The 19,881-nt window shown below is 40.9% G+C and overlaps 1 protein-coding gene across 1 annotated transcript; it reads right to left on the reverse strand.

The window, feature by feature from the left end:
• Positions 1-313: 313 nt before the first annotated feature.
• On the reverse strand, positions 314-16,537 carry LOC147439273 (uncharacterized). Its single transcript, XM_086483995.1, has 13 exons — positions 16,453-16,537; positions 15,415-15,533; positions 13,025-13,139; positions 12,876-12,943; positions 12,648-12,681; positions 12,491-12,549; positions 12,331-12,397; positions 10,475-10,705; positions 10,050-10,411; positions 9,765-9,965; positions 9,474-9,701; positions 9,052-9,406; positions 314-897 (listed from the first exon to the last, which is right to left on the reverse strand). Exons 1-13 carry the CDS (start codon positions 16,535-16,537, stop codon positions 716-718), a joined length of 2,106 nt encoding a protein of 701 aa, XP_086340121.1. The 3' UTR covers positions 314-715.
• Positions 16,538-19,881: the final 3,344 nt, after the last annotated feature.

The following is a 19,881-nucleotide window of genomic DNA, read 5'->3' on the forward strand; positions in this document are numbered from 1 at the left end:
AAGTAAACTAAATTCCACAACTTTACATTTAGGACTAAACCAAAGGTTTGTTTTAAACACAACAAACCCCCCCCCCCCCCCCCCCCCCCCCCCCCCCCCCCCCCCCCCCTCTCTCTCTCTCTCTCTCTCTCTCTCTCTCTCTCCTCTCTTCTCTCACATGGAGATTATAAATATAAATACAAGTGCCAATAAGATATCTATGTGTCACTGGAGCTCCACATTAGGCATCCACACACCCCTACACACTCTTAGCATAGCGAGACTCAAAATGCATCCCAAATGAAGCCATTGGACCAATAGTAGCACACTTCAAGACTCCACCCAACAAGGAAAAAATAGGCACTAAGGGTAGGACCATAGAAATGAGGCTACTTGAGTGCTTTACACACTAGCACTGCATCTCCCATTCACAACTCGCAACACCAATGATGATGCACCAACTAATATTTGGATGCTTGCAGCATAAATACGGCCATAATTGGGTGCAATGTTGGAGCCTCATTGGCTCCCTTGTGAGAGCAAAATCCTAGAGCTAACACCCCAAGGTTGCCCGGCCTACTCTTGAACCATTCGGATTACAAGAGCCTCGATGCCAACCAATCGAGAGCCTTTAAGAAAAGGCAACGCGTAACAAATGATGCCATTTTTTCACCCCGGCATGCGCTACCATATTTTGGGTAGCCACTTTTCTGAAATTGGCAGTGTGTAAACACCCTTAGTAAAATTGAGAACAGAGGGGGCCTACGATATACATACATGAATAGAAAGATGAGAGGGAGGCGATGGAGAGTGGAGGGGGAGCAGGAGAGGCCGGGGTCTCCAATGCCAGCGTGCTGGTGTTGAGAGGGGGCGCCGCCATCGTCCTGCTGAGTCTGCTCATCGCCAAGCTCTGTTCCTCTCATGAGGATGCCGATGATCATCACGACCGACGTCTCCTGGCCCTCATCTGCTCCTCCCGCTGTCGATTATTCCCCCCCGCCCCCATCTGCTCCTCCCGCTCCCTGGTCTCCCAAGCCCGACCTTGAAGGTGCGCTCTCTCTCTCTCTCTCTCACAGAGACACACACACACACACACACACACACACACATCCAAAACCCACAAACCAAAGACCCATAATTTCAAGGCTGATTCCATAAACTTAAGGGGAATTCTTATTTTTTTCTGCCGTACTCACAAATGTGAGTGGAGAAATTTAAATAAGCAAAACCTACAAGTCAATACAAGCTCCTCACCACAGTATTGCAAGAGCATACTCGCAGATGCGGGTGCAGGGATGGTTGAAGCACACATGCGATTGCGAGGGTGGTTGTGAAGGAGGTTGAGGTGCGGATGCCCACCTTTTTTTCTTTGCATGGGTTCCTAGAGTGAGCGTCTGAAGGAAACTGCTTGAGTGGTTATGGGAGGTCTCTAGAAATTGAATTCATTCCATTTGTAAGAGTTTGAACTCCCCTCGTTGTATATTATAAGCGTAAGATAGAAATTCTCTTGGGCGGTAAGAAAGGGAATCGCTAGGAATCTAGAGATAAATTGAATATATATGCGGAGGAGCCAGTAGGGACCGAGTAAAATTAAAGTAAAATTGTATGAACTAAAGAAACTCACAACGTGAATGACTCCTCTCGCTCTCTCTCTCTCTCTCTCTCTCTCTCTCTCTCTCTCTCATGTATGCACAGAAAGAGAGCATGCTAAGCTTCATCTCCTTCCTCAATTGAAACACACATATGCTTACTAAGCTTCAGTTTCATCCTTCTTTCCATGTCTCTCTCTCTCTCTCTCTCTCTCTCTCTCTCTCTCTCACACACACACACACACACAAGATTCATCTTATCATGATTATTCTTTTGCATCCTTGTTAAATCCCCTCTCTCTCTCTCTCTCTCTCTCTCTCTCATTTTTGACCTAGTAGATTGCAATTCACTCTTTTGATAATAACTTATTTGCTCAAACTCCGATTTGTGTGATCAAAGAGCACAATGGCCACTATGCATTCATGTAAGAAAAAAAATCAATGAAAGACATTTTTAGTAATAGCATTTTTGAAGTGAACAGGTTTGAGAAAGTTGACTCGCATCTTGTCTTTTATATACAATGCATTTTGGCACTTGCAAGGGTTATTTTTGTGCAACAAGGTCCACAAACATTGTAGAAACTGATACAAAACCTCCTACAAATGGATAGCAACACAAATAGTCCACCAGCAACATCAAAAACCATGATTATGGAATATTTGGTATCATTGCAAGAGATTGTAAACAAGCAAGGTGAAGACTTATGGGAACTTGCAATGGATAATGTCATGGTAAGGGTTCTTGCTGTTGAAAATAAGAATCTCAAGAGGATGCTTGAGAAGCAAACAACACGATTGAGGCAACATGAAGAGGAAGTCAAATAATGTAAACTCTCTCTTGTGGACTTGAACACTTTGAAAGAGTGCATGAGAAAAGTGGAATATGACCATATATGAAATATGAGAAATTTGACATCATGAATCATGATGTATAGGAAAGGAAAAATGTATGCACAAACAAGTTTTGTTCTGATGTATGTGATAAAAGTGTGGGTCCTAATTCCTGTCTCGTGCAAGTTATTTCCCAAACAAACAATATTGACAATGTGGACGTAGAGCAATTGAAGGAATGGGAGCGACCTTCAAGAACAATTTTATTTGTAAAATTCCCAAAGAGAATTTAGAGACACCTCCTTTGCTTGCCATTGTTAATGAAGATTTTCTCAAATCCCACTTTGGCATGTCAAGAACTATGGTCTATGGGGTACATAGAGTAGGTAATCAAAGAGCTCCTTGCTCTAGAGAACGTCCAATTGTATGCACCATGCCGGACGAGACCAAGAAAAAGATTATCCTTGATAATATTTGGATTTATTTAAAAGATATAATTTTTTTTGTATGTTGAGATTGCACTATTATGCAACAAAATGTGTGTCTCAATGCAAATGAGGATATGAATAAGAAAAACAAAGACATGCCCCATGAAGAACACATGTCCAAGGAGTAGGCAAGTCCCTCTAGTAGATAGGAACATGTGACATATGAGGCTAAGCTACAATTGAAATTATGCTATTGAAATTGCAATGGATACAAATAGAATGTAGGGGTTGGCATAGATGAACTAACTAGCAAAGTCAATATCGTACGCTTTGTTGAAACTTGGAAGCATGATGCACAAAGGATTAATGGGTTGGAGGATTACAGTGTACATTCATTGACGTGGTCAAAGAATCTAAAAAAACAAAGAAGGAAAGGAGGAGTAGCATTTATGATTAAGAATGGTTTGGAATGTTTTGTATCAATTGTCAAAGATGACAAACAAAAATGTTACGTATGGCTAAAACGTATGACACCAAAAAGATCATCCATTTTTACAGCCCGTTGCTACATTCCTCATCATGATCCCCTCTTTTATGCTTGGATGGATAGATATTAGCCATTTTTTTATTTATAGGAGGATATTGCTTATTTTAAATACAAAGGTGATGTTATTGTCTTTGAGGATCTGAATGCCTACACTAAAACATTGCAACATGATAACAATTTGATATGCCATACATTTCAAGGGAGTTGGAGGAAGTTCACTTGTATGATCGTACTTCAATGATGAGAAAAATCCAAATCACTTTGAAAAGTTGCTTGTACACATTCGCAAAAGCATGGGTATGCTCATTGCCAATGGTGTATCTTTATGGAGTAGAATGACTGATTTACATGTACAAAACACAATGAGGATAATGTGATTGACTATATGCTACTCTTTGAATCCATCATGTATTGTATAAAGAGTTTTATGCTTGGTGAGTGGACCCCAAATTCAGACCATTGGACCATAGGTATCGATTTACAGGCAGAGAAATTAAGAAGCATGGGTATGCTTATTGTTGATGGTGTATAATTATGGAGTGGAACTGATGGATTTACATGTAGAAAATACAACGGGGACAGTGTGATTGATTATATGTTACTTTCAAAGCCATCATGTGTCACCGTGGAATCAGACCATCACAGCTATGTATTGACCTTATATGTGGAAAACAAAGCATGAAAATCTTAGCCAAAGTGAAGAAATGTTTTCTCTTTGTATGTATTTCAAATGGGCACCAATGTATATTGTAACGGTTGAGAAAAACTTATGGTTGACAAAGCTAAATATGATACACCATTGGAGACTAAATGAGAAGCTTTCAAGTAAGTTATTTATTCTTGTGCCAAAGAATGCTCTGCTATAAAGCATGTCCATGGTATCAAAAAAGGTGGATCATACAAAATGTGGTTTGATAAAGGGTGTGAAAATGCTCGAAAGTTATATGGTATCAACAAAGGTAGATCATACAAAAGGTGGTTTGATAAAGAGTGTGAAGATGCTCTAAAGTTCTTGATAAATCTAGATGTAACTATGGGCAAAGGTAACTATCAAAGTTATTTGCATTGTCAGGACAAGGGTCCTGTACCCTAAGAACTAGGATAGTCATGGACTACGGCCAAGGGTCGGGCTAGGTAGTGTGGACGGGGGATTCGTCTAGGGCAAGGGGCTAGGAGCCCGCCTATATAAAGGGAAGTTGGGAGGAGGATCTCAAGTTCTAGTTCCCTAGTTCTTAACACTCATATCAGAGCTTAGGAGTCTCTCTTCCACTCTCTCTCTAGGCGTGGTCTCTTTAGGTCCCTAAAAGCAAGCTCTTTAGGTGAGAATTGTGGCTTTTTGGGGGCTTTTCCAAAAAAAGCTAGTTTTTTGCTAAATCGGGCCGCCTTTCCTGTTTTGGAACGGGGTGTGTGGTGCATGAAATCGCAAGGAGCTGGGCTTGGAAGGAGCGCCATGGGGAGATAGGGTGTTTGCCACCAACTCTCGGCCGTCGCTACCGGCTTGGGCAAGCACACACACAGTCCATTCGACTGAGCGCTGTGAAGGTCACGCTGCTGCTTGTTTTTTTCCTTCATAAAACTCATTATTTTCACATTGTGAGGCCTTTTGGCCATTAGCCTTAAGCCTTGGCCATTGCTAGTGGATTTTCCCACAAGAAAGTAAGAGACTCACGGCAGCACAAGAAATGTGAAGCAAACACTCGGCTTCCCATCGAATCTCACGAAGTCGGACTACGCTCAGTAATTGCAAGAAATTCCAGAACCTGCGTATTTTTCCGATTGCGACGAATCAAGAGGCATTCAAGCAACATAATGGCCGAAGCTTCCAACAATTACGCTTCTTTTGAAAGGAGAAGCTTCAACCATCTACACGGCACGCGTTTGGTCATCTTTTGAACCACGGGCGATAGTGCAGAGTTCGATTTGTACGCCGCCGGTGCAAATTATTGTTTATTCGATGATTAAGTGCTACGACGCGCATAGGGGAGTTCGCTATACTTTGCAAGTGCTACCAAAATCATGTATTTTTTTCTGAGTACTTCTTTCACTGCGCTGTGTAGTCATGGATTCGGATATCAACATGACATTCGATTTTGAGCAAAGTACTCCCGATCCTGCCAATGTGACGGCTTGCGGCTGGAGCCTCTCAAGGAGAGTACCGGCGATGTTATGGCAGGAGAAGATACTTATGAATTGCTCGATATTAAGGAATTTTGTGCACTTCAGACACGCATGACAGTCATGATGAAAATTTTAAGGCTTTAAATGAAAATGTTACTGAACTTTCCACATTAGTCATTCAATTGATGCAACAGCAGACTAAGAGTCCGGCTGACACCCACATGCATGAGCACGTTGGAACACAAGGGCAAGGCCCAACTAATGAAACACTGCATACTCTCACTGCCAAAGAGGTAGATGATTTGTTGAAGAATTTTAAACCACCAGTTTTCAAGGGCGAAGACCGGGACCGCAATAAGGATGCAGGGAATATCTTTCTCAGTAAATGGGATGGAATTCACGCCTTGCGGGGAACTCCAAATGCAGTAAGAGCTCTGTAAACGAGCTTAACTCTGGAAGGCAAGGCCTACAAATGGTGGATGTCTCTCAATACTTGTCTACTTCGTGGAATTTTCCAAAATACTCCTCAAATTTCAAAATTCCCCAAAGTACCCTCCCTATTTTGTCATAAATTCCCAAAATGCCCTTCAAATTTTTCAAAAACCCCTGGTTGTGAGATTAAATTTCTCTGAAGATAAAAAACTTTGTAGCTTTTGATAAAAAGATTGATTGTCTATCTATATAAGATGCTATAACGAAAATTTGAGTTGGTTATATAGGCTTTGGAGATTAATTGCTTCATTATTTTCAAAAATAATTATCTTTTTTGCAGATAATTTGTGACAAATTACATGCTAAGTACTAAAAAACGGATCTCAATTGTCAAAAAAGAACAATGATTAGAAAATTTTGATCAATCCAACCAAATTTAATATAACTTGAATGTCAATGTTTGCATCCCATAGACTACATAACTCTTTGTTGAAATTGTTTGTGTAAATGTCTTTTGGATGTCTTTTCGAGAGTAGTGTTGGCTCTATGATGCTCACTGAAAGGGACTTAATGTACACTTCTTCAGTCATTCCCAAAGAGGTCAACCATTCATCGTATGACACTTTTGAATCATGTCCAAGAGCAAGCAATTGATTGTCAATGCACTTTTTGCAGGCTAACAATGTGTTTTTTTCCGTTTGTGCCACTGCGATTGGATATAGAATCATAGTTTGTCGAGAGGGTGGACGTGGGAAACCAAACCCACAAAAGCTTTTACGTTTTTTGCACGCTTTACGATGGTGGTGGGCTTGCACGCTTCTAAGAGACTCTTCCAACAAATTCTTGTCAGTAGCAATATGTGTGTCGATAAAATGTATTGTATCATTATCCGGCGCTACACCAAAGAGAGGTGCATGTTTCACCCAAAGCCATCCATGATCATGCTGACTTCCTCTATTTTGAAACTCGGTCACAAAAAAATATTCCGTCAACTCACCAAGGATGGCATTGTTGCGTTTTAACTCTCTTTTTATTGCTTGAAATCTATGGACATAGTATCGAGCTGTTGTTACCGGATCAGAACGTACAAGTGCACGGATGAATGAGGCTTTGGATGGGTAATCTGTTTCTTTAATATGAGGATTCAATGCACACAAACATTTTTTCAAAGGGTCCCATCTTTGCTCAGCACATGAAAATGTAACAAAGAAAGTCAGCTGGCCCAATTGACGTATCATTGCAAACACGTTTCGCTTAAGCTTCACCTTGTAATCGATTGAAGTGCGAAGTGATTGGAAGTCGTGGTACCCTAGCTCGGATGAAAGAAGCTGCTCTATGTTAGTGCTAGCTCGAACATCTTTTGCTTGTAATTGCTTGTCACAAAGTTTTCCCTTGCGTAAGCGCACCCATATAGATCGAAGCACCTTCGCAATAATAATTTTCATTTTTTTGAAGAACAAATTTTCAATGTTGCTTGCAAATCGTCTATCCACATTTTTAATCTCCCATTATGCTACTTTTTGGTATTTTTTCTTTGCCAACACATGATACTTTCTTCTTTGACCAAAAAACAATGTTGGGAATGACAACTCCTCACAAGATTCATCATCAAAAATGCTCAGAGGGCTGAATCCCTCACAAGGTGCTATACTTGCAACTTGTGAATTATGATCCACAACTTGTTGAGCGGAGTAGATATCGTGCACCAAAGTGTCTGTAGAACCATTCTCGTCTTCAACATCTTCTTGGTGTGGACTGCGACACACATCTGCATGGATTGTGAAACTAGACGACCAAGACATATCCATAGAAACACCATGCTCAATGTACAAGGAAGTACTCAATAGGTCAACCAAAGCTTGAAGCACACAGTTTGGCCGCACAATGCCACTCAAGTAGGCATGATCATAATCAAGCTTTCGCTTTATCTCAACTCGAATTGAAGCTTGATCACTAGAGAAGCGTGGCAACACTCTTTGTACTCGTGACAAATCTGCCATTACATTCACGATGCTTCTGCGCAAACCAAATTGACCTTCGAAGTTTAGTTCTCGAATTTGTGCGAATGGTATGCGCAATGACACAAGACGACTCTCTATTGAATTCAACCTCTCCACACTAGATATTTTGACACTAAAAGTCATCTCTCTTCTCATGCAAAATAGTGGCTCCTCTTGTTTCTTCAATGCGGCCTTGCACAGGTGACACACTCGAAGAACCTTATCGTTAACCACTGCAATTGATTTTATTTTTTTAAGAAGCAATAACTCCACCTTTGACATGCCATGCAAACTTTGACGAAACATAAGCGAACCACATGAAGCACAATCAAAAGAAGGGGTATCCTCGATGATCTTCGCATATTGGGAAGTTCTACAAGAAGAAATTGTAGAGATTCTTAGATGCTTTCGAGATAACTTGGACATATTGTAAATTTTGGTTGTGACTTGTTTAAGCGTAAAGGTGTTGGGATATAGACTCAAGAAAGTAGATGCAATTTGTTGAGTAGCAACATTATGGTTGTCGACAAGAGTAGCTAGAGATAGACTAGCCTCTTTAGTCCATACACATCTTTTACGTTTAGGACGGTCAAAACCAACAGGAAACCATAAAAATTCACCATGCAAAGTCAACACGACCAATGATGGCAAAGTGGATGAAGATGGACAATCATGTGCACCAAAGGAGCGAGCTTCACACATAGCTTCACCTTGATAAAAGTAAAGTCTACACGCAGTAGAAAACATCGTGCACATTATACCAACCAAGTGTACACTTAACATCATTGAGGATTGACGACTAGACAAAAGAGACATTATAAATTCTCTTTGATCAAAAGAGGGCGATAGAAGACTTATGGTCCAAGGCTGCACCCAAATTTTCAAAATGTCTTCATTTCTTAATGCTATTTGCTCTACAATAACATCAACAACTTTGGACTCAAGAGATTGCAACGAGAGGCTCGAGTTAAACACTTGAAGTAAGCTTAACAAAACATCTTTGTTGCTTGGAAAGTTACATATAAATATGGGATCAAGGTACAACCTTTTGCTTTGTGCCCACAAAATGAGATCACTTGCCATTTTACAAAAGGTATAGCTAAACAAAGAGAAACAGAACTACGCACCTTTGAAAGCAGTAACCTGACCAGCGTTGTCAATAGTGAACCAACTAGCCTTCTTAAAATTCAAGAGAGAAGATTTTAAATCCACCAAGCTTTGCTCAAAGAGATGCAGAAATGGGCGAGAGAATCCTAGTACCGAGTTGACTACTGCACCTTGTAAAATAACACCAACAGCTTCTCCATCTTGAGGATATAATTTGGCAGGTAAGACGGGTTGCTTATTGATTGTAGACAGTCTTCCACATGAGTAGCAAAATGGGTTGCTAGCTTGGCGGCTTACATTTAGACCTTTGCACGTGCCACAAGAGAACTCCACATCCAAGCTGTTCACACTCACAATCTCCAAAGTTCCAAACACCTACCAATTTCACATTTATCAATGAGTATTATACTGATTTTTAATTGATATGCAATAAAAATTTTACCTTCTTCCCAAAGCCTAAATTTGAGACTTGTTTATGCAAGTATTCTTGGAAGACATCAGCTAATGAAGGAGGCAATGGACATAAGATTGTAGCATCAACAACACTTAGAGTATTCGACAGGTGCTTGAAAACATTGATGTTTCGAGCAACACAAGTGTAGAATCCCTTTTCTTTGACCTCATTTACCATAAGTTGATAATCGAGGCGCCGAGTTGGGACAAACAAAAGCTGTCATAAAAAAAGTCTTAGAAAAAGGATACACTATAGATTTTAAGGATGGGAGACACTTACACTAGCTCGATCGCTTGTTGACGGCCCATCAGCAACAGTCAATCGAAAACTAGGGGTACCATCACTTCTAGTTGCATTCTCTATTTTGACGACAATGAACGCAACGGTTGCCACTGACTCGTTAGCACTAGAACTTTGGGCCAACAACTCTTTGATCTTCTGTTCTGGATAAAGGTAGAGGCAACACTCGAAAGGCTCAGCCTTCACAACCAAAGTAGTTGTATCAGCGTACAAAGCCCACAGACAGGTACCGCCATCTTTTGCAACAGCTCTTTTTACACATGCCCCCTCGATGCGCACATAATCATGGACAACAAAGGCCTCAATAAAGTCTGAGAGGTATATCTCGGTCACAAAAAAAGTCACAGTATGACGAGATTCTCTATCAAGAAGGTCTGCACGTAGGTATCTACCAAAGTTAGATTTCGGTATTTTATAAGTACCATACTTACAAAGCACTTTGCCTTCAAATGCAAATATGAAATTTGCAGTTTCTGATAGCTCGGAGATAGATAGGTTTCTTAGAGTAGGGGTTATGGCTAGCTGTGAAGAGAAAGATTCAACATTAAGCTCATCTTTCTCTTCCCATATATTTTTTATCAAAGGGGATGAGAATGAGGTATCTGCCAAGCACCTACTCGCCTTACCTAAGAAAAAGCATTGGTGTGAGCAAAATACTCTAAAGATCAAAACACAACAGTAAACATTACCTCTAACTGCAAGCAAGGCCTTTTTTATAGCTGAAGAAGAGGCTTTATTCAACTTTCCTCTTGGGCTAAGTTTTTTGTTGTGTGGAGAAGATTCAGAGATTTGATTGGGGTTTTGCGACACAGGTGAATATTCAGCAGCAGTGCTACACTTGGTATTCTCAAGAAGCTCTACTTTAGTTGAATGTGCTTCTACACGCTTGGGCTCAGACAATGCCTCATCAAAACTAAGATCTACAAACATATGCTCATGTCAATGCTCAAGATCATATGCTCAAGGTAATCACAGCTCAAATAAAATATTGTTACATACTCACCCTTCATGGGAGTATCCATTGTATGAGGTATATAAACTAGAACTGCAAGCAACTATGAGCAAGAAGAGCTAAAGCCTCAAGAGAGCATATGTATATTGTGCAAGGGATAGTTATATATATAGGAGCTGCATTAAAGGCAGAGGAAAGGAGTAGTGTATATGTTTCTATAATGAGAGCCACCACCTCATGTTCAGCACAAAAGCCAAAACGAGAGATTGCAGTAAAATGATGCAATATCTTTTCATAAATGAGAAGCTATCATTTCACATTTTCAAAGTAAGTGCACGTTTTTCAAAGCAACTTTATTACCCGACTTGGTGGCATTGAGAGTAAGTTGTAATTAATTAATTCTTTTTAAAAGAGTAAGTTCATATCTAACAATTAATCTAAAATATAAGACATTATTGGCATCAAATATATACTTATACGGTCTATTTATCATGGCATACGTGTTTATTTTAAAAGATTTTAAGTTACCAATTATATAAATAAAATAATTTAAAAATATTATTTATAATATTAAAATCTAGACTACATTAAAGGAACAGACTTTAATTCAAAACCCTAATCTTTTAATAAATACAACATGTTTATCAGAAATAATATAAACCTATCTATTTTCTTATATTAAAATGAAGATTGTGTACAATAATATTCTCATAGTTTTGATCAATATTTCATGGAAAGCTATAATACCAAAACACTTTTGACTCCAAGATTCTAAACTAATTTTTATAACTCAGCAACAAAATAGACTTCATAAGAAATTACTAAACAAAATAATCCACAAGAATTAAATTCAACCTTGACATTTGTCTTTCCCTATCCCATAAGCTCAGAACAATATGCCCAAAATGAAGGATGTACATCCATAATTGGGTATATATTAATCTTCACAGCTTATCCAAAATCCCTGTTAAATAGTAAGCCAAAAGGCTCTATTCCTCACAGCTTATCCAAAATCCCCGTTAAACTGATAGTAAGCCAAAAGGCTCTATTCCTTTGCCTGAAGAGGTATAACAAAAATACTCTACTTTTCAAAGCAGGAACTTGACTTATGCCTGTACAAAGCTAACCATTAAAAAGAGTAGCAGTGGATCGAAACACGGCTACTTATCTCACATTACCGTGAAAGTAATTATATAAAAAACATAACCAATTTAAAGCGTCGCAGATGCTCACAAAAGTCTTAAGGCATAATTTTTTACTGATCCAGGATCTGCCTTGCAAAACTGAGAGAGGAAAGTAGATATTGTTAATAACTTAAATACTTCTCACCACTCAGCTTAATTAGAAAATCATCTAGGTTTTAGCAACTCGTGCATACAAGAAAAGCCTGAGATTCTTTAGCAGCCGCACACCAGAATTGAGCATGGTGTTAGAGCTGTACAATTAGCCAAGGCAATGGCCTGAGATCGACAACATGCGAGTAGGTACGCCAGAAACTTTCATCAGCGTATCTGCAGAGTCAAAAGCAGACGGATAAATAAATAAAGAAAGCAACATGAGGCAGAGCCGGAAATATACGGCCCCAGTGCATACCCGAAACCTCAAGAATATGTATCCTATTATCTAAAGGCATAATAGCAAAAATAACATCAAATAAAATCTGCTCACATCGCCCCAGTCCTTCTCAGAAGACCTCAACATTACCTAATCTATTATCTAAAGGAAAATATTGGTGAAGTTAACATCTGCACACATCGTCCCAGCCCTTCTGAGTAGCTATGTCCCAGCAGCCGAGTGTAACCGCCCCACTGCCTTGCAAATTGAAAACAATTACAAACACAACATAAGGAAGCATAAGCAAAGCAAAAAAACTCTGCAGCAGTATGCGTTCAAGCAAAGAAATGGTATACCAAATTCAAAAAAGCTCTTCAACTTCTTCACAGGCTGCAACAAGACCATGAAAAACAGCATTACTGCATAAAGCTTAAGCAAACTCTGCAAAATGCCAATCATGCACTACCTACACAAAGTGTCATTAATGTCATTTCTCTTCGTAGATCAATGAACCCTCTTGCACATGACCCTATGCAAAACAGGAAACTTCGCCCATGAAAAAAGACGAAAATCGTGTCTCGCACCTCTTGTAGCTCCTCAATAAACTTCTCATTCTTGAGCTTGTCGCCGTGCTGATCTGTGACATGAAAAACTGCAAGACACTCGAACAAGCTTTCTCAGAATGGTACACTTTTATTTTCATGAAAGCAAATTAACATAAAAGAGAGTGTACCATCCATGAACCATCCTCCATCTGAAGAAATGTAGGCTTTAGAGATGCTCAGGTCAAGGTCAGCGAGAACCTGTACAACCTCTAGTAAAATCCCATTCTTGTTCGCACTATCAACCTGCAAATGTACTGAACTAAATAAGAAACCAAGATGGCTACATCGAACCAAAGGATGTGGAAGCGGTGGGACCATATAGGCGAGCATATTAAATGGGCACAATGGTCTCATTCTGCACATTGGCCGTGCTGTCTTAGCATCGGCAGCCAGCTTTTGCAGCCGATTACACACGCGCCAAAGCTGTCATACTTAGCGGGGCTGATTCTGCACAATGGGTGCACAATGGGCGTGCTGTCTTAGCATCGATAGGCAACTTCTGTAGTGCATTTACATGCACCAAAGCTGTCAGGGAGTCCGCGAGGCTCTCAATCTGCAGGCCCGTCGTAGTGTAGAAGCCCCCACCTGAAGCACATAAGCCAAGAGAGAGAGAGAGAGAGAGAGAGAGAGAGAGAGAGGGAGGGAGTTACTCTGCGTGAGCAAAATGCGAATGACTTTACCTAGGGCAGGCCCTATGGGGCTCACTGCCTTGAAGGCGTTTGCACACACCCAAGCAGCCGTCTCGACCTCGCCATCCCGCTGCAGAGGAGGAAGCTACGCATCCAAATGATGGCCTTCTTGAAAACCTAAACGGAGTGTCTTATCACTCCTTCCAAAAAATTTGGGCAGGCCAATAAAAATGCTACACATGGGCAACCCATATCCCTATCTCTACCAACCACTTAGGATACCCACTTTGTGCGCTACTCGTCACATTCCCCACCACTTTAATCATTCCACAAAACGGTGCTTGATTAAAAACCACAAAATGAACATAAAAAAAGAAAAAATTATTTTAGTCAGCAAAAAGAGAAGTGATCTCTATAGCCTTTGCCCTTTGGGCAGGCCAAAAAGAGCCATGTACTATTTTAAAATGAAATAACATTTAAGGTATGTCTCAATCATCATCACTTGAAAAAAACATTGAAAGTATGCCTAATCCAACACTCTTCTAAGGCTTCTTTTAGAAGCCAAAAATAAGTCTCCTCCTCTCCAAGATTCAACCCTTCACGCTCAATTTCCTAGCTCAACCCAAAGTCTTTAAGCCTCCCTCACGTCAATGTTGCTAGACCACCTCAATCCCACTCCAAAACAATGAACAAAGACACCTTCTCCCCTGCCTTTAAATTGAGGAACTTTCTCCATCGTTTATAAGACACCTTAGAAAGATAAAGAAAGACACCTTTTCCCTTGCCTTTGAGTTTCCTTCGAGGAAGTTTCTCCATCATTTCAACACACCTTCAAAAGATGCCAAAATAAATCTTCTTCCTTTTAACAGGAGGATCATGATCCAAATTGAAACTCAATTCATCTCTTTCATAAGCAGAAAATAACAAAAGCTCTTCGTGATTGTACTTCTAGTTAGCCTCGTTGTGAGACTATGATCTAATCATCTGCCTCTCAAGGCTCGACATGAGTTGGAGGTTGATTGTATAATTCTGTCAGGACACGGGTCCTGTACCCTAAGAACTGGGCTAGGCAAGGACTACGGCCAAGGGCCGAGCTAGGCAGTGTGGACAGAGGATCCGTCTAGGACAAGGGGCTAGGAGCCCATCTATAAAGGGAGGTTGGGAGGAGGATCCAGAAGAGCCTAGTTGCCTAGTTTCTTATATTGGTATCAGAGCTTCTGCTATGGAGGTGGAGTACGGTTTCCGCTTCTTCTTTGTCACGCATGGCAGGCATGGAGTATCTCTCTCTCTCTCTCTCTCTCTCTCTCTCTCTCTCTCTCTCTCTCTCTCTCTCTCTCTCTCTCAACGTATGGCTAGGGAACGCTTTATCTTCGCACGTTTTCATGCTCGCGAGTCACGACTATCGTTTGTTGCCTGCAAGAAGAACAAAGAGAAGGACGTCCTTAGCTTGCATTAATGCAAAGTCATGCTTATTCGTGTGGCTCTTCTTGATTTCCTGTAGCGGCAAGCTTTGGCAGATGGTGCATGCCTACGATGATAAAACATCCGCATCAGTACGATGCTAGCCCATGGATGCACGATAATCAAATGGAGGCTTGGAAAAGCATCGCCACAGTATATACGAGAATCAGATGAAGGCCCAGAAAGACTAAATTTGTTTTCTCTCAGGCTGCTCTTCGGGTGGACTTACCCTCAAAATCACCACAAGGTGAAGAAGAAAACCGCTCAAATCGGGCCACTGAGGCTGGATTTGCGATCTGGATCACCAAGAGGAGGACCAAAGGATCATGTCTTGCGCTCCATATCACCAGGCTGCCTAGCAATCTTGGTTTTGCTGCTCAGGCCAAGAGACGAGAGAGGGTGCTAGTGGCGCCCAGATTAAAGCTTACACAAGCCACACTCGCTTGTGAGGCAAGGGCGCACTCATCAAGCCCAGAACTGCTGTGTTTTCTTCCCACAGAATTTAATTTCGGGCTTATATGTGTAGGCGGAGCTTCACGCACCAAAACTGCCGAATAATTGCAAGAAGCATGCAAAAATTTTCCTCTCGGCTGAGGCACTTCTTCTTAAATGAGCATGAAAGTATGCAGATCTTGGCTTGCAACCTCGGCTCATGACATGCAATCAGCGTTTCAAGTTGGAGCGAATCCCAACTTGGTTTTGCACTCGCGATATCTACTGAAGTAATTCATTTTCGGGATGTCTATAAGATGATGCTTAATGGACACAAGCACATTGCGGGTTCTTGGCATGTGACACCGACATCTCCACCAAGTTATCTATCCTGGTATGCTCTTAATTTCATGCAGGAATCGTTTTCTTTACGAGTTCTATTATGCATATCTTAGAGTAGGACTCCATGTGTCAGGCATGTAAGACATGTCTAGACAACATGTACGACACGCCTTGGTGTACATGTGTACCTACAATTTTTCTATGGCAACCCGCCTATAAGGAAGAAACCCATTCCTAGGAGGATTATAGGCAACTTATGGCATGCATGGCATGTTCGTATGTTGATTGAGTTGATTAAGCAAGCTTTCACAAGGTGTGATCCATGCAAACAAGGCATGTTTTTATGCTTCCAAGGGATTTGGACCTCATCAATAAGTGTCTACGGCATGGTTGTGAGTGTCCGTATGTTATGCTTGTGGCACCAGGGGAACTATTTGTTCGAGTCAGAGTAAACTATTGTATGTGGAAGGTTACTTCGACCTACTCTGTATGCATGGAGAGGACATGCCCTCATGGATTGGGCATAATCTTGTATCCTTGAGGCAAGTATGCATTTGGATTCATGATACGGGCATTTCCCTAGTTATTGCATGAGCCATGGTCTACTCGCCCATGCTCTTTATGAATTTTCCACGTGTGCCAATGAGCCATATATGCAAGGCATATACAAGCTCTTGATGGTATTCCCTTACCAGGTTGTACCGGTAAAGCAAGGCCGGTTTCTGAATCCATGAAGATTTCAGTGATATCCCAAGGTAACACAAATCCTACTACCATGACGGCAAGGCCGGTCGTGATAGCATGCCGTAATCACATGGAGATAAATTCACTTGTCAAAGCATGAAGGCTTGGCAAAGCTTAGCATGCATGGCATGCAAGCCATGCATGAGGGTCCGAAGTTAACCATCATGTCACTCGCATGATATGGTTGAGACTCATTACATGTTGCTTGGGACTCTCTTGTTTGCCCGAATTGGTATCCACCCTACTCGCATGACAAGGCATACTCTCCAAGTTGAGCATGACCTCGTATCTTGAGTGAGGGTACACCTTTTTGATTCATGGAGATGCTCGCTCCCTTATGATTGCTCCAGAGCTACATGACACACTACTACGAGCGTGTGTTCGAGATTTCAACAGGGAATATGCAAGGCATAACTCCAGTGGTTGTCCATTCGAGACTTTTTGATACTTTGGTGAGACACGGTTTCTCCTTTGTGTGGGACAAAAGAGTTGTGTTCAACTCTCTTGTCTTCGAGATAACCTCTCATCGAGCAAAATATGTATGCTATGTATACACCACATCTACGGCATGTGGGGAGTTGTAAAATGCAACAATATAGCTGCTTGAGTTGTTGTTATTTCTTGACTTGTGCAATACACAACTAGGATTTGGTAAGCAAGGCTTGTTTGACTTCAAGCGGGGCTAGGAGCCATGAACTTCTCTTGTGATTATCTAGTTGTTTCACTACAGTGTTGGAATTTAAAGAATGTCTACCAAGTTGCAAGTGTAGTATACACTTGAGGTGTTTTGTCCTTACGTGCAAGGCATGAGGATCAGTTTCAACAGATGTATAACACTTTGTCTTGGTGGTTCTTTTACCATAGTTTTGACTATGAGTCACACTGTGGTACGTCACTTGGATACGGTTCTCATGCCTATGAGTCATTCGTGTTTTCTTGTGAGGTGTTGTGAGGTAAGACCCAACTGTTGGTATTCCTTGGGAGATTGTTCTTTAGCTCAAACAGATTTGCCCAGTGGAGTACACATTGCACATATTGACGTTAATGGACAAGCAAGAGTCTTGTTATTTCGGAGGATTCGGGTGTCATTTTTTGCACTACATGTTTCCAGTGCGATTGAGTTCTTGATACTCTTACACTTACATCAGCTGATCTATACCATGGAGTCTAGAGCAGCAAACAGTTGAGACAGCATGGCTGTTGACATGAGCTAGGCATCTTACTTGTGTGGATTTCTTGCTCTCTCTATAGCACTACGGAGTGTCTATGGACATACTGTTTTGGGGTAAGACCCGGCGGGTGATGCTACATCACCCCATAGGCATTGAGAATCACAGTTGATCTCTCCCAATTATCTTTTCAAGGAAATAATTCCGCAATCTACCATACGTGGTAGCGAACGGACACACTTCACAAGTTGATTCCAATCATTCCATACACGGTTAACTATGTTAGCTACCATTATGTGCTAGTTGAGAAGTTTCTACAATGGGTCTTACCAAGGGGTTTGACTACGTAGATTCTAATCCAAGGGCTTGGATTGCAAAGGCAACCCTAGGGTTCCCAGTGCAATGCTCTTTGTTTTTCAGGTAGGGGATGTGCTCCTCTCCATTTGCACACAATTAAGTGTACATTACGTTCAAATCTCCAGGTACGCATCTATTGATTTGGTTTTATTCCATTTTTAGTATGATTTGCTTGGTTTTTCAAGACGTATAAGTACGCTTGAATGTTACAGAGCCATGCCAAGGCGTTTTCGGCACAACGTATTTTGGGCCAAGTGTCCAATCTATATTGCAGCCTTATGTTGTTACGAATCTACTTGTAGGGTTCAATTTGGCACATGTTGTCACATGGGATACAACATGGTCTAGGAACTCAAGGAGTTCGGTTCAGCCAGTGGCCAAGTGTCCAATCTATATTGCATCCTTATGCTGTTATGAATCTACTTGTAGGGTTCAATTTGGCACATGTTGTCACATGGGATACAACATGGTCTAGGAACTCAAGGAGTTCGGTTCAGCCAGTGTGGAGCAAGATAATGAGGGTCCCTCTCACTCTTGTTGCAGAGTGTTTTGCAGTTCCTCCACACACAAGTACATCTTGTACTTGAAGGATGTTCTTTTTTACACATCCTTACATGAGACATATTCCACATGTGGAGAATATGAGTCTCTGGACTGACACTGGCGCCATTATTTTAATTATGTGTCACGACAAAGTCCCTAGGTGCTGGTCACATTTGTTTTCTAGACCATTTTTTAGCACGACGTATCAGGAGCAATTTCGTGGCCAAAAATTGTCGGATACTTAGAATGACTTGTTAAGGTAAAAATACTGCTAAAAAACATTACAGATGGTTGTTTATACATATAGCAAGGCTATAAGTGTTAATAAAAAACTTTCATTGTCTGTATCTAGAAGTGAGCAATGTTTCACCATTTATTGTGATTCAGACGTTCCGCAAGGCTTGCAAAAGATTGAAAACTAAAAGTATTTAGTTTCTTTTCAGAACTATTTACATTCCTTTTATTGTGTGCTAGGCGCATCACATTTGCCTTAAGTATTGGCAAGGATCATTGTGGATATACAGGTTTGGGTTAGTTTTTGCTAAATGCGTGCACACTAGGTGTTATGGGCCCTAGTGTTTTGCAAAAGATGATTTGGAACGGCATGCATATTCCACAGGTTATTGCTTATGAAGCATTTTTCACTCTATGTGCACTATCTCTATGCGATTACTTTTAAATCCACTAATCACCAATAGAGGTCATGGCTCGGTTTGGGCGTTACTGGATTTTTCCAAGTTAACCACGATGGTTATTTCGGACATCGTCGATTCTTCACCAATGTTAAACACTACTGTGATTTCCCGTTTACCAGTCATCTGGGACGATTGTATGTAAACCGTGAGGAAAACACACCTCAGTACTGTCAGTTATCCAAGGGGATAGGCAGATTACAAAGATTACAAAGAGTAATCTTGTGCTAAAGGATCTGCTAAGAGCATACGTTAGCACAACGCATTTCTAGATAGATGATTTTCTCCCTATTCTAGAATTTGCTTAAGTACGATTTTTGACTTTGAACACCTCTTGTGGTGGAGTTGGAGATTGTGTCAATACTTTCATACGTCAAGGACTTACCAGGTGTGCTGACAGAGTACGTTGGCACGTAACCTTCATTAGGGATGAACATGTAACGGACTTTTCAAGATACTCAGGCGAGTAGGAAATCTGGCTCACAATTGCATGGAAAGTTACGCCAAGGTTTCCTTGCATTATTCCAGTACCTTCAGAAGATCTGAAAACTGGTTATGCCTTTGGACAACTCTTAGTTGTGGTTACTCCTTTAGAGTACTCAAGTGAGTTATAAAT

This window comes from Adiantum capillus-veneris, chromosome 16, assembly GCF_014529385.1.
Source record: "Adiantum capillus-veneris isolate H3 chromosome 16, ASM1452938v2, whole genome shotgun sequence".
In the NCBI taxonomy this organism is placed as follows: domain Eukaryota; kingdom Viridiplantae; phylum Streptophyta; class Polypodiopsida; order Polypodiales; family Pteridaceae; genus Adiantum; species Adiantum capillus-veneris.